General features: G+C 40.2%; 1 protein-coding gene across 2 annotated transcripts in view; it reads right to left on the bottom strand.

Moving 5' to 3' along the window:
* Positions 1-15,440, bottom strand: part of TRAPPC9 (trafficking protein particle complex 9) — a 469,795-nt gene that overhangs the window by 449,691 nt on the left and 4,664 nt on the right. For both annotated transcript variants that reach the window (XM_008643073.2, XM_017746660.1), the window contains exons 2-4: positions 13,891-14,491; positions 4,711-4,856; positions 2,447-2,575 (exon numbers count right to left, since the gene is read on the bottom strand). In XM_008643073.2, the coding sequence (XP_008641295.1) occupies positions 2,447-2,575; positions 4,711-4,856; positions 13,891-14,474 (859 nt within the window). In that variant the 5' untranslated portion in view covers positions 14,475-14,491. The remainder of the gene's footprint in view (positions 1-2,446; positions 2,576-4,710; positions 4,857-13,890; positions 14,492-15,440) is intronic.

Here is a 15,440-nt window from a genome sequence, read left to right as displayed (position 1 = left end):
GGCTCCTGGGGCCGGCGGGCCCCTGCCGGGCAGCCAGCGCGGGTCGTGTGGAACCGAGCAGAAACAGCATGCAGCCGACAACGAGAGCCAGGACAAGAAACAAGATCAACTTCTCAGCCGCAACTTAACAGGCACCAGCTTTCTTCCAAGTCAGAGAGAAAGGAAAAGTGAGATCATGTGAGGTGAAGCCAACATGGCAGAACCAAGGGCAGTAAAGCAGGCACTCCCAGCACCAGAGCTGAAAATTCTCCTTGCAAGCCTTGGTGAAGACTATAATACAGCAATTTGTTTTCCCTATAATTCATAAGATGATGTACATGGGGGGATGTAGAAATCCACATGTAGTTCATGAGAAATACTCACACCAGAGTATACAGATGGCGGTGAAAGACTTCTAGAGATTGAGAAGAGGGCCTTTACTTTCAGGCTGGAATAGCTCATCCTTAAGAGACTGAAACCCCATGACTGTTATGACCCATGATGAGCAGTGTGGAAAGACTGCAAGGTTCATGGGAGGGATATTTTTTTACTGCAGCAGATTTCGGGCAGACTGTTGTTTGTGAAAGTTTGAAACCACATTAAAGAAGTTTGCAGAGAACTATCTTCCATGGGATGAATCCCATGGCACAGCAGAAGAAACTCTTTTCCAAAAACATAAAGAAAGACTCTTAAGAAAGTAAACACTGAACCCAACTCCATGTTTGTGTCCTTTGTGCGGGTTGGTGGAAAGAGGGAGGTACTGGAAGAGAAAGGTGTTGTGGGAGTTTGCTTTAATTTCTTATTATTTCTTTTTACTTTTAATTCTGTTAGTAATTAATCTTCTTTATACTATAACTGTTTAAGTGTGGACCTGTTTTGCCTTGAAGTCTTTCCATTTTCCTCAATAATCCTCATTTCACTTTGTTTTTATTTGTGATGCTTGGTGCCTAACCAGCATCAAACCACAACTACATTAGGACTTATAAAAGAGTAAGATGGGTGGTTGCTTCCTTTAGATTAAGGACTTAATTTTGACCACACTTCACGCAAGAGAACTTTACACCAGCACTTAAACCCAGCTATGTTTCAGTCCTGGGTGAGTACATACAAAGCAGCAGCTATGCTGGGTTAGCCCAAAGGCCCTGTAGCTCACACTAGTCAATGTGTTTTCACTTCCCTACCCCAGCCCAGCCTCTCCTGGAAGCCACAGAAACTTTCAGGAGCCATAACAGCATGTGACAAGTGTCAGGTTATGTGACAGGCTGATCTGCACAACTACAAAGGAGCAGAGAGGATCAGTGACCATCAGTTGAACCCCAGTAACCAAATCAGAGCCAGCAGAGCTGTGCGGGGGTGAAGCCCAGCAGCTCAGTTACACAGACAGCTCTCTGGATCCTCTTACAGACTGGGGGGGTCACTGCCTACAGGGATATGGGGCTCATTTTTTTTTTTTCTTAGAACTGTACAAGATTCCTTTTGGGGTGTAGGGGATGAGCCAAAGACAAGAAGAAGGAGGGATTGAGGCAGTGTAGGTAACAAGCATGGAAAAACAGAGGGGAGTGCATGTGTGTGTGCTGGTCTAAGAAACAACAACGGGAATGGGCTCCGGGTCTCAGCCTTGTGGGTCAAGGTGCCAGCAACTGGTGCAGTCCAGTGGCCAGCTCCTGGACAGACTGAGGCTGTGTGTGTGTGTACCCTCTATGTTGCTCCAGGCCTGCTGGGAATTCCTGCTCAGCCTCCTATGCCGAGACCTGGGGACATGGAGCTACAGCAGCCTTGCCTCTGTCACACCACTCTGAATGACAAGGAGTTCCATGTCATACCTATAGGCTGGATAAAGAGTCATTCCTTTCATCTACTTCGCCATCTGCTAAGCTGTCTGATGTCCTCCAGTTCTTCTTTTGAAAGAAACACTGAACCTTCAATCCCTACCCATCCTCTTCCACAATATTCACTGTATTACGGATAACTCTCATGTTTCTCCTCAGCCATCTCTTTTGTAATCCAAGAGTTTAGAAAAAGTATACTAAACATTAAAAATTACACTGGTTTATTGGCATTTCATTAATGAAATCTATTTATTTATTACACGTTGACCTTAGGAGAGCAAAAAAACTATGAATAAAATGTACCCAACTTTTCTTAATACATGCAGCTGTGCCACGTCATATTTTATGAAAACTGTCTGCATCTCGTCTAGCAAAATTCAAACTAACACAGACACTACTAACAATCAGGTGAAGAAACCAAAAACTTTGCAATTCTATGCAAAGCACATGTCTTAACATTAACACCAAAACAGAAACGTAATTGCAAAAATCTTTAAAAAAAACCAAACAACTCTTCCCCCAACCTCCCTCATTTGATTAATCCTGTCATCTGCATAATTTTAGAGTTAGGAAATAGGGAGAAGGTTTTCAGATGTTCAGTGGTGGCAAACAGAATAAAACTGAAATGCCATTCTTACCTGGCCTGTGCCTGTTGCCTGCCTCAGCAGAAAGAGAACCTCCTTGAGCTCTGCGAGGTCCAACTTTACCCCCAGTGCCACCCGGATAGTGATAGATGACGGATGCTGAGCACAACCCCTCAAGGGCAGCTGCAGAGAAAAGAAAAAAAAGCCAACAGATTAGCAGAGACATTTGCAAGAAGTGAAGTATCACATCATACAGTCCATTTGCACAAACAAAATATACCTGAAATTGGAGGTCTAATGACAAAGGCCACAGAAAATTCTGAGATACTCAATGTGCTTTTCACCTCTGGGTTCACCCTCGGAACTCCCACTGCCCCAACCCTACTAAAACAATCTGCAGGAGTAAGAACTTGTCACTGTAGAGGAAGCTCACATGAAAAGCACTTAATCCAATTGGATGCAATTCCACAAAACCAGGTAAGATGCCAAAAGAGCTGACCAAGGTGAGACCACTCTCTCATCACCTCCAGCAGGTTCATGCCCATTGCGGGAAGTTTCTAATAGCTGGAAAAAGGGAAATGTCATCTTCTTTGAGAAGGAAGTACCAGTACAGACAGATCAACATCAGCTCCCTGGAGAGGCTACACAGAAACCCTTCTAGAAGCACATGAAGTGAAAGAACGTGTCTGGGAACAGCACACATTGAGTTATTGAGGGTAAGTCAGTCTTTGGCAACCTCACTGCCTCCTATAATGAGATGATAAGCTCAGTGGACAAAGGAACAGCAGTGGATGTTGTGTATTTTGGCTTTCAAAACATCTTTGGACATGCTCTCCCACAGAATGCTTGCAGCCAAATCGGGAAGATTGGGATAGCTGGCCTATCAGGTAGGTGGGAAATTGGCTGGACAGCCACACTCAAAGGACTGTGATCAGCCAAATGGCTGCCTGTGACCAGTGGTGTCCCTCAGAGGGACAATACTCATACCTTCATTAACTGCCTGGATGATTGCACAGAGCACACCCAGAAACTTCCTGGGTGATACCAAATTGAGGGGAACAGTAGGGCAGGCCTTCAATGCAGAGAGAACTTTCCAGGCTGGAGATAGGGCCTGACAGGAGCCTCATCCCAAAGCAAGGCTGGTGGAAGGCCATCAGAAGGGTCGGGGGACTGGAGTTCCTGAAGCAGAGAATATGAGAAGCAGAGAGAACTGGGCTTGCTCAGCCTTAAACAAGAGGCTGAACGTCAATGTCCCTGCTGCCTTCGAAACACCCAGTGGGAAGGCAGAGAGGAGATGGAGGCAGGTGCTTCTCAGAGGTGCAGAGATCAGATGAGAGTCAACACAAGCTGACACAGGAAGTTCTGCTTTAAGGTAGGACTAATTTATGTTTTGTTGTTGGGTTTTTCCAAATTATAACCAGCAAAATGTTAGAACAGGTTGCTCAAAGACTGTAGAACTTCCATCATTAAATACACCTGAAACTCAACTGGACAGGTCCCTCAACAACCTGATTTAACTGGATGTGATATAAGCAGGAGATCAGACTTACAGACTTACCAAATAATTTGGATTGGAAGAGTCCTCTGGAGGCCTCTAAGTATAATTTGAGGAATCCTGACCATTTAAATTTTTGGAATTGTAGAAGGAAAGAAGTGGGAGGTCAAAAGGTGTTAAGGTTTTCATAGTATGTAACCTGCAGGGCCATTAGGAATATAAATGGGTTTCCACATAGAATGAGAAAGCTAAAAGCAGACCTGGAAATAGTGATTGTCCTGAAAGGGTGTGAAACTGAGAAGCAGAAATTGTGCTCAAAGATCATTTGTATAGCCAATAAATAACAAAAAGCAGAAAAAAAGGAAAGGAAAGGATGGAGAAAAGGCAGGGAAAAAAAGCAAATCCTAGGACATACTATGAAAGGAAGTCATGCCAGTGGAAGTTTAACACTTGTGGCTTTGGTAGATGGAAAGGCAAAAATCTTTTCCTAACAGTCCACACTGGACATCCATAGGAAATATTTTTAAAATACCTGTACAAGCCAGTGAAGGAAATCAAATACTTTCCAAGGAATCATTAAAAAATCAGGCACAATTTTTAAATACATGCTTTACTACAGTAACACAATTTATCCTGTTTAGGTTTTCCTAAACACATTCCTTTCTCATATCTTTATTAAGCAATTTTTGCTTCAACTTAACTGTTACACCTGATATTCAGATGTTGGTCACCAAAATCATTCCTACTTTTCACTATGCCTAAGGAAATGATAGGGGATAGTTTGATTTACTTGTGTTTAGCAACTACCACCACTTAACCCTACCTCCAAGCCACAGGAAGTCATTGACAGAGCGCAGCAGTTCCACTGCCATGTGATAATGCACCAAGGAATCCTGCAGCATTCCAGCCTGCAGACACAGGTCTCCAACGTGCTTCCGCATCCGGCCCTGGCAGCGCTTCTTGTAGTGTCTGCAAAATGAAAGGTGCACTTTTACTGGCAGGGAATGCTTGTTTGAGGTAATAAACACCTGAAGTCCATTTTCTTTCCTCTTTAATAGCAGATCAGCATTAATTTACTCTCTGAGCAAATATGAATGCTAACTAACGTAATATGCAAAAGAACCAACAATTTGAGGATATATTTGAGGAAAAAAGCAACGTATCACGTTTTGGCTACACAGCATTCACACAGCTAGAGTCACACCCCCTGAAAAGCTCCAAAGCAAGGTTCCTGCAGACTACAGTGAGTATTTGGCTGCCTTTCCAGAGCTGATATGCTGCTTTTTTGCTTTTTCAGTACACCCAAAAGCTCATTGTTAAGCCAGGGTGGTCTGCCTTCTTTCTTTCCCTCAGTAGGGAATGGATTGTTCTTGTGCTTAGGGAAACTGTTCTTGAATAAATCCCAACACTCCATGGATGCTTCCCATGGAATTCCTCACATTTTGGTTCTGAGCATATTAAAGGTGACCTTTCCAAAATCCTGCTCCAGCCCTCTGCCCTCCTCTGCTGGGACCCTCTCCACACACAGCCCAAAGGTGTCAGGGGCCCAGAACCTCCTCAGACCCCCCCAGACCTCACAAACCTCCCCCTGCTCCCAGCCCCTTCTTTTAAAGGGATGATGAGTGAAAAAGCACAATCACTTCAGGCAACAGCTGACAGGATTTCTCTTCCTCCTCTTTTTTTTACATGTTAAAATAAATGGTGATGTTCTTTCCAAATGAACAGACAAAGCCTACTGAAAATATTCAACGAACACCTTGGTACAGCTGAAAAGGCAACTTGGGCATAAATCTGTGTGATAACAGCACTAACCTTATTACTTTATTTGTTTTCTAAGTAAGTTTCAGCTAAAGAAACATAAGAGATGTAAAGCAAGATACACTGGACTTGGAAAACACCCCATGGTTTAAGTGACAGTTCAGAACAACTCTGCTCTCCCAAGTCTATGAGCAATCCTCCTGTTCTCCCTCCTGGAAAAGTATTCCATGGCAAGAATGTCCTTGCACTATAATTATAAAACTGTTTATGAGGGAGAAATTTAAATGTCAACTTAGATATTTTATTAATTTATCTGTTACTTTCAATAGTATGTCCTGTTGTTCTAACAATGTCTAAGTACATAGGGGTATGAAAATTGATTTTCCACACATCACACCAAGGAAAAATAGACTTTTATTTCTTTGGATGGTTTAAACTAAAATAAAAGTTTATCAGAAATGAAACTGTAATGAAAGTAATTGCTGTAGATGTCATTCTTTATTGTATACACGAAGTCCAAAGAATCTGGCAAAAATACAAAGAGCTATCTTGGATTGACATAGTTCTAAACTTTTCACTTTTAGATGTAGTGATACTTTTTCAATTTAATTAAGTTCATCAGAATAGCTGTTGAACAGGTTGCCCAGAGAAGCTGTGGATTCCCCATCCCTGGAAGTGTTCAAGGCCAGACTGGGTGGGGCTTGGAGCAACCTGGGATAGTGAAAGGTGTCCCTGCCCGTGGCAGAGGGATTGGAATGAGATGATCTTGAAGGTCCCTTCCAGCCCAAACCAGCCTCTGATCTTTTAAAAAGTTACCGGGACTATTTGAACTTAACAACTTCAAACAAAAAAGAAACCCAAAAAAACCTAGGGTAACACCCACTCTCCAGATGCTAAACTCTTATTCCCTAGAGTGAGAACTTAATATAAGAGGAATGCCAAGGTTATGGAATGCAACCAGGTTTGGGGAAGTGGGGGGTTTTTCCAGCAAAGAACTTCCCAAAGGACCCTAGAGATGAACTGAAGTGTCACTGAAATAATCTCCATAAGGCATCTGAACAGATTGTCTTCATGAAGTCTGTAATGTAGAAATGAAAAAAGGGAAAGAGGCACGGAACAAATAAAATATAATGGTAGGAATAAGGATATTCATTTATTTCCCTTAGATTTTAAGGCAGAAAGGCCAGGAGAAATGTCAAGAATCCAAACAATTTCATGTTACTGGTTTATTTGCCTTCAAGGCTGTTAGTTTGGCCAAAGAGAAGCAACTTTTCAGGCACCAAATAATGTCTTACTCCTTGCAGTTGGTTTGGAAGAAGGAGATGAAGAGAAAGTAACTGATTTATATGGATCAGGACAGAAATTTAAAAAGAGAAAATATATATAAAGTACAGACAATGGCCTTATAAAAACTAAAGAGAAAAGCTATGGGAACCAGTATTACTGTCTACAAAAAAAATGGAAATAATAAAAGGAGACAAGAAGTATGTCTCCTATTGCTTCTCTCCATCTAAAAAGTTACAAATAATTCCTATATAAATGTATGCACTTCTCTGATCTATCACACCATATTCACAATTGATGTGTTGACATTAAATGAAGCTCAATACAACTGTTGTTCTTTATCTTTCAGATGTGTCAAGAAATTGAAATATTTATATTTTATTTTTCAGCAAGCATATATTTAATAGATCTGTTTAAGAAAAAAAATACAAGAAAACTTAAAGTGAAAACTAAAACTGCTGTGTATGAACTATGGAAGGGCACCAAATCTTACCAAGATTTCAGTCTGAGCTTTGAGTTATAGAAAAATAACTCTATCAAAAAAGTTCCTTTGCAATCTTGAATCATCATTGCACAGGAGAATATAAATTGGTTATAAATCAGATTTTCCTAATGTCTGTACTCCAGAATGACAATAACATTTTAAATGTTATATTGCTTTAATTTTTTTGTTTGTTTTTCACATAAGTAGTGGGATTGGAGAATCATTGTTCCCTTACACAGCTATAATTCCTTTCAAAGATGCCACTGCTTCCAACTCCCTGTCTCTACACTTTCAAGCAATCTCTATGTTTATGGACAATTAAATTTCTTATTCTCTCAAAACTGTAGTTTGTAAGTGTTTTTCCAGATTTTCCAGCTAACATATGATTATGTTCATAAATATGAGTCATAGAGCAAAGGAAAGGAGATGATGCTTGACTTCTAAATCAGGACCTGATACCGGAATCGTTTCGATCACGCTGCCTCACCAACAGCTCTTCCTAACCTAATTTTGCTGCTGGTTTACGCACATGTCAATATATGTGAAGTTTGAAGGCATTTATTCACCCAGACATCAATAAACATTGCTCATAAAAACCACTGTTCTTTGAGAAACTCTCCTTATTTATAGACAAACAGATAATTTATTCCCAGTGATGAAGAAATTTACTATTAATTATTCAAAGACTGAATTCACTCCACCTATTTTTACGCTCTTCAAGGTATTGCCAAGACAGGATCCATCTCTTATAGTCCCTGCAAGTCTTTGCCATCCTCTTGGAAGATGTTTCCTTACTAATGACAGAGTAAGTTTGCACCAAACAGATGTATAAACTGTGTCTTAATTAGGCACTCACAATTAAGTACAATGAATTAAATTCTTTCAAAAATGTCCAAAAAGACAGAAGGCAAAGACTTCAATGAGACAAAAACCACTCTCCACAGACAGCAAAACTTAATTTACTTCACATTTGGGAAGCCTCTTTTCAAAAAAATCCAGTATCTACATCAGGCCCTTAAAATCACATCCAAGTGACACATTGTTTCTTCAGTGTGTACTGGGGTGCAAATTTAATGGGAAAAAAGTCCTATATGCATATATATTCACATATATTTTTAGATATATATATCTCACCATAAAATGATGATTGCTCATTTTAATACTGAGCTAGTTTTGCTTCACAATTTTAGCTGAAGAACCTGAAAGTGAGACGTTTACAGATATATTCTGATTTATTTTTTATTTAAACACTGTTTAAATATTTTGGCTCTCTCCTGCTTCATCCTAATCTATTTAGGGACAGGAAGCCCATGTAAATTAACAACTACTTCCTCTAGGATAAGAGGACAACCTTTTTCTACGCCAGTTCCTTGTAGCACCCTACTGCCAAGAGCAGTTCGTATTAATTTTTCCGCCAGATCATTCACAACATTAAATTTCAAAGAAGCACCTAAAGTCTGCCCCTACAAATTCCTTCCTGAGTGTGATGCACTCAGAAACATCCCCAGGGAAGGCAGTACCACCTCATGCAGGACCACCCATGGAATGCTCCTTGGTGTCAGTCACCCAAACTCCTCTTCTGAAGGTCCTCACCACAGGGAAAAATTCCATTGACTACAGAACTACTTTAAAATCTGATTTTCTAAAGTTAGTTGGGTTAATTCTCTACCAAACACACTCTGATATTGACAGGAATAACCACAATCATGGCCAGTGACCACTGCTACTACTTCAAAGTAGAGGGCAATGAATCTGTTCAAGGAACTACAAAGAACTACTGAATTTCCATTTCTGACTCATTTGCTCTACAGGATATGTGCTTTATTCTTTCATCTCCAGCTCTTTTCTAGGATCCCAGTATAATGTGAAGGAAAATTCAGTGTAACAGTGTTATATTTCACGACAGAATTTATTTTCACTACAAACCATCCAGAAACAAGGTTTGACAGAATTTCTGGATCCTCAAAATTTGGCTAAATTTACAAACAAGAAACATGCAAAATCAATTTCCAAAAGTATATACATGCAAAATGCTCCAAAAAAAATTTCCATCAATCAAGTTCTACTAATTCCAGTTAGCATGCAGAGCTATAGATATCACCAATCATAACATTATCCAGACTTAAAGAGACACAGCTACAGCGTTGGATCAACTGCCAGAACTTTTGATTTTGGAAACCAAACACAGGCAGCAACAGCTTCATGGCTTTGGAGTTTAAAAAATAAAGCAAATTCCAGAGGCCAGCAGCCACCTAAGCAGACTATGTGTGTCCTACAAAAAAACTCAGCATTGCTACCAAATATAATTGCCAAATGCACCAAAAGGGGACAACTGCAGTGGTGAGGCTCCAGGCAGCAATTATTTTTGTGTGTACTGAAAAAATAAAGATAAAAAGCAATACTAAAATATGCAATGAAGGCAAAGTGGAGAGGCAGGAGATGGGAAAAAAGCTAACTATTTTCAAAGATACACAATCACAGCCTACCTTTTTAGACCCAACAACAAACTCACAGGGCAGTATGAGAGAAGAAGGGGGAAAAAAACCAGAAAGGAACAAAACAGAAATTAGAAAGACAGAGAACAGAAAGAAAATTAACAGCCACATACAGATACTGAGATCATCAACTTTGATAAATCAGTGCTCAAATCCCAGCTATGTCACCGTGTAGAGAAAAACGCATCTATAAACAGGGCCCTACATTCTCATCACTCCACAGCATTAAATGGAAGCCAGTATTAAAAAAGAAAGAACCTAAGACACAAACTGTTGTAAACAACATTAAAATGAGCTTATCCAAGTAGATTTACAATCATACTTAAGTATGTTCATTTTTTTTAGCTGAAAACAGAAATAAAATTGAAAACTTAAATGGGATTTTCAGTATTTCTGGCTCATGTTTCCTAGTTTTCAGTTTGTAGGACTTTTTTATCATAATGAGAACATGTGTTTCCATTGTTCTCCATCAATCTCCCAGCCTCTATGAATAACTATCAAGCACAACTGATTTCAGAAACTTTTTCAATTGTCCTCAGGAGCCCTGGGACCACATAAATATTTTACCCAATTTACAGCTGAAGAACCAGAAAGAAAAAATAAATCAATTTGCCAAAATCCCCTCTTGGCTGAATGCCCCAGGAATTAAACCAAGGTCAGACTCTCAGTCCTACAATTTCTGTTTAACAGAACAACCTTTCTTCAAAACTTTTTAGGACTTAATCCACTATTTTTCATACAGAAAGTTTTCTACCAGCCATAAAAAGTTCTTATTCACACATAAAACAGTGAGTATGCTGTCACCTCAGTACCAGTTCTGGGAATGTGTCTCTCCTGCTCATTACACAAGCAACTTGCAAAAGATAAAGATCATCCTCATTTTTTCCAAGAATTAACTTACTTGAAATGCAGCATAATAATTCACCTTCCTAATTTATGAACTTTGCATCTTAAAAGAAATCAATCATGTTGCAATTATTATGTAACCAAGCTAATGAAAGTCTTGTAACTGGGTGAGGGAGAAGATCAGGTTTATATATATAGCCCTGATCATCACATAAGTATTAACCTTAGTATTTGACAATAAAATATTTGGAGACGAGTATCTTTTAAGAAACAAACAATGTTCAGTAGTTTTAATTAGTCTTCAAATCCCATGATCAGAATTACTGTGTCCCTTGTAAATTCTTAACATATTTACCCTCAATCTATCATCCCAATATCTCCAGGTTACAGCAGCACCACACATTTAATGAGACCCTTGCTAGACACTGAAATGTAACTTCAATTTTAGAAGTTACAGGTAAAGAAAGAGATGCTTATTTAGCCTAAGTAGGCATCCACAATTACAGCAGCAGAGACACACTCTCTGTTACAAGCATAAAGAGTGTGTCTTCTCTGCCATCTATTTAATATAGAATTTTTGTGCTTTTTAAGTAATTGGTTACACACTGACTCGGAGGTTGGGATACATCATACAAAAAAAACTGGAAATGGACAGAAACTATAGAAAAAAGATCAAGGTACTTTCTTTGCCTTTAACCCTTGGGAAATTTCCACCTTTTCTAGAAAAAGCTGTTCATTTCCCTCAATATCTCAATACCATGTTTTTCTTTCTTTCTGTAAAATTACTATGCTGACAGACTCAAAACCAACAAAGTACCAAAAGTTGTTCTACCAGATCTTTTCATACCCACTTCCTGCACTCAAACAACCCTGAGGCCTCCCTGAACAGAATTACATCCAGTCTTGCAAAAACAGAAACTGGTTTCTATTGAAGAAGGTCCTTCCTAGCCCTGTACCTCCCTGGTACACAGTGCTTTCCCTTAATTAGTGAATCTGTCACTACAGACGGGAATGTGCTAAAATAAAATCCTGTAATTGCAAGCCAAGCAATAAAAATCTCCCAAGTAATAAAATGCAATATTATCACTAGTTCACATCCAAAGACTTTGGCTTGACAGTATAAGTTAGTTTAATAAACTGATCTGAATTCAACCGTATTCCATGAACCTGAATTTCTGCTTTACAACACAGAGGTAGGAGATGCATCAGGCTACTTGAAAGGTGCCTAGAAAGGTTCCTGTGCAGAGAAGCTAAAAATATATTTTCATTCCGCTTTCTGAAGTTTTAATGTATAAATCCTAAGTTTTAAAACAATCAGAAGTACTAACTTCACAGCAAAATAAAACTGAAGAACTTTCTTACTATTGAACGGAACAATTAAGAGTATTTAGCAACTTTTCCTTGAGCGGTTCGGTGCAGCAAACATTTCAAGTACATCCATTGATCCAGACTTACTGAAAACCTGTTTGGTATTCAAACCTTCCAGGCAAGGGTGTGTGCAGAGCTGAGCCAGTGATTAACTCTGGATAAACCCCTGTGTCCACACAGGCAGGGTCACACACCTTCCATTCTGCAAAGAACTGAAGCATCACCCTGAATCTGTTTGAACTCCTCACTGCAACAGCATAAAATACCTGCTTGGAGATGTGTGGACACATTCTGCTGTCACTCGAGCTCCCCACCAGTTCAGAACTTCACAAAGAGTATTTATTTCCCACTAGCTACAGCACAGCCACTGCTCAGAATTAAGTCATTTATCTAAGAAATCGATTTCCAAAGTACAGTTTTTTAGAAGACACAACTGAACAGCAGAATTAATTCTGATTTTGAGATTCTTGGCCAACAGTTCCCATTTTCTGTCTAACTGGAATGGGAAATTTTGATTACATTCAATCAAATTTCATTCAAACTGAGTAATTAAAGACAGGATTCTAAAAAGGCTTGTCCAGTGTACACAACTTTACCACCCACGTACAAAAAGCAGCAACACAGTAATTTATTCTGATAATTGAATAATAGCGCAGGGACAAACCAGGGACCACCAAGTCAGAGCCAGTTCAAGTGCTCACGGAAAGGGGCAGGGCACAGGAGTACTGCTGGTCCTTCAAGCACCCACAGATAATTTAACAAAAGGCTTCAAACTAATTAGCAATCTGGAATGCTTTCTTCCCATTTCCAAGGCCAGGACTAACTATGCAGGCAGAGCTGATTCATGTGATCTAAAAGCTTCACAACCCTGCCTGGACAGCTCCGGACAACCCTGCCTGGACACCTCTGAGCTTTTACACACAGTAATAACCTCTGTTGGCATCCCTACAGTACAACACAGGTATGAACACTACTGCTTCCAAACACGATAGGGCTTCCACACCTCTGTCTTTGCCAGGACAAAAGGTGGTTGCTTCCATCGCCTAGATTTGACTGCCAACAGCAGAGTCAAACAGATTTTGCATCTGCCTGTAGCTATCAAGCCAGAATTACTTATCCCTTGCACAAGAACTATGCAACACTCAAATCTGACAGATGAGTATGCAAATGAGGAGGAAGGAAAAATGGGGGAACTCTAACATACACAAAACCAAACAGTTGTAGCAAACAGGTAGCAAAACATGACAGGTAAAAAGCAGTAACAAATAACTACGTAAAACAAAGAAAGACTGGGAAAGATGCTGGACTTCATAATCAAAATAAACAGTCAGTCTCATAGAATGAAAAAGTAGACAGAGGCTTAGAGGAAAAAATACAGTAAGTAGAATTAGTCAAATACTACTCAACATAATGTAAAAATAGTTTCATTGATGCTAACTGAATTTTTTTTGTTAATACTGTGTATCTTTAAAACATTGGAAGCTTTCCAGCAAAAGTCTCATTACAACAGAATCTGTCAAACCACTCCTGTGACTTCTTCCTACTATTTGATGAGCTTCATCAATTAAATGTATATATATGTAAACAAGCTCAGACCATCAAATATACTGAGCCTACAAGTTAAATTCTCAGACACAGTAAGATCAGGACACAGCCTCTGTTGGAATAAAGCTCACCTTGTCCTTTCTAATAGGCTTATTCTAAAGGCTGGCAAGTGCCACAGATGTGTGTTTCTAAGACCTGCAAGCTGACAAAAGTAGCTGCTTACCTACTATCGGTGTCCAGACCTACAAAATCCTTCTTCTCAAAAGGAACACAGAGGAGGGGGATCTTGTCTCCAGATTTATCAGTGGCTCTATCAAGCCGCTTTGACTCCAGCACTATGAAGAGGGACTCAATAAAATCTTCTATTCTCTTCTCCACAGTTTCACACTCATCATAACTGGGATAAAACGCTACATCCGTGCGGGGCTGCTCTGCAATCTCTCCTTGAAGCCCAAAGACAAACAACCGGGAATCATAGAGAGTAGAGCCATACATTTCCTTCTGAAGATGGAATTTTTCAAAAGTCTGAGGCCATTCCTTGGCAGAAGAACATTCCGTGATAGTGATCAGCCCCACAACTTTGCGGTGTGTCTGAAAATCCCCCCACTCGTTGTTCTCTGGGGGATAATGGTGCCTGTATCGGATGTAGAGCACTCGCTGCGAGTCACGCACGTTAACTTGGCTCACAGCTGAAATCCGCTTGTAGATCCTGAAAAAGCTCTCTTCAGGTACAATGCCAATGGGCTGAACCACGACCAGGAGGGTCTGATGATCCTCAGCACATTGCATGTAGTCAGGAACACTCATTTTGCATCAACTGCATGCTAGTGAAAGAAAAACGCATATTATTTCTTAACATTCAGAAGTACACGGGGTTGCTGTATCAAACAGATGCTAAACACTTCTCCATCCTGAATATATGTGCTGCGATACTAATATTTGCTTCACCATTTTATTCAATCTTCAACATGTAGCTTACTGATGTTACACTGTGCACAAGGAGTACTTTTAGTTACCTATCAAACAAAAATCTGTAAATTAGGGTTTTCCAACTGAACCTCACTCCCTGTACAGCTACACGAGCCAGTTCACACATGGGGCAGCAGAGTCTCTACCACAACCACTGGGAAGAAATACCAGCTCAGAAGAGCCTGTCAGATTCAGGCTCTTCAGTCCCATTTTCTTGGGGAAATACGGAAAATTGTGTTGAGTGAGATGTAAACAGGCACCAAATTGGGATCACCAAACTTTACACAGCTGTCAGTGCTCGTGCATGGTCAAGCAGAGGAAAATCAGGGCCAGAACACCTATTTTTGAAGAAAAGTGGAATCTTGCTTTCTCAAAACGCACATAGGTAAGGACTAGGCAATGTTTTCTGCCTTTACATTTAAGTATTTAGAATTCCTTTTCTCCTGAGCTCTCTAAAACTGATTACTGTACTGCAGCTGGGTCTTGAACAAAGATGCACATCCCTGAGTCCTTTCATGTCCTGGACCCCACGGATCGCTTGGTGAATTTCAGCTCCAAAGCACACCCTGAACCGTAAATATCACCAAAAAACACAAACAAACCAGTTCTCCGCAAAACCAAACACATGGACAAAACAAAACAGAAACAGCCCAGCTTAGACTTGACACCATCGGTTTTACAAGCCGAAAAGTGAGTTCCGAGTCCACGGGGGCACAGACAGGCAGCTGCCTTGAAGAAAAGGGCTCCTCAGAACTATGGACTGTACCTCCCCTCTCCCACGGCACTGCCCGCGGCTGCCCAGCA

This window comes from Corvus brachyrhynchos, unplaced genomic scaffold (assembly GCF_000691975.1).
Source record: "Corvus brachyrhynchos isolate BGI_N302 unplaced genomic scaffold, ASM69197v1 scaffold89, whole genome shotgun sequence".
Taxonomy (NCBI): Eukaryota; Metazoa; Chordata; class Aves; order Passeriformes; family Corvidae; genus Corvus; species Corvus brachyrhynchos.
Note: the sequence above shows the minus strand (reverse complement) of the source record. Positions and strands in the feature narration are given on the sequence as shown.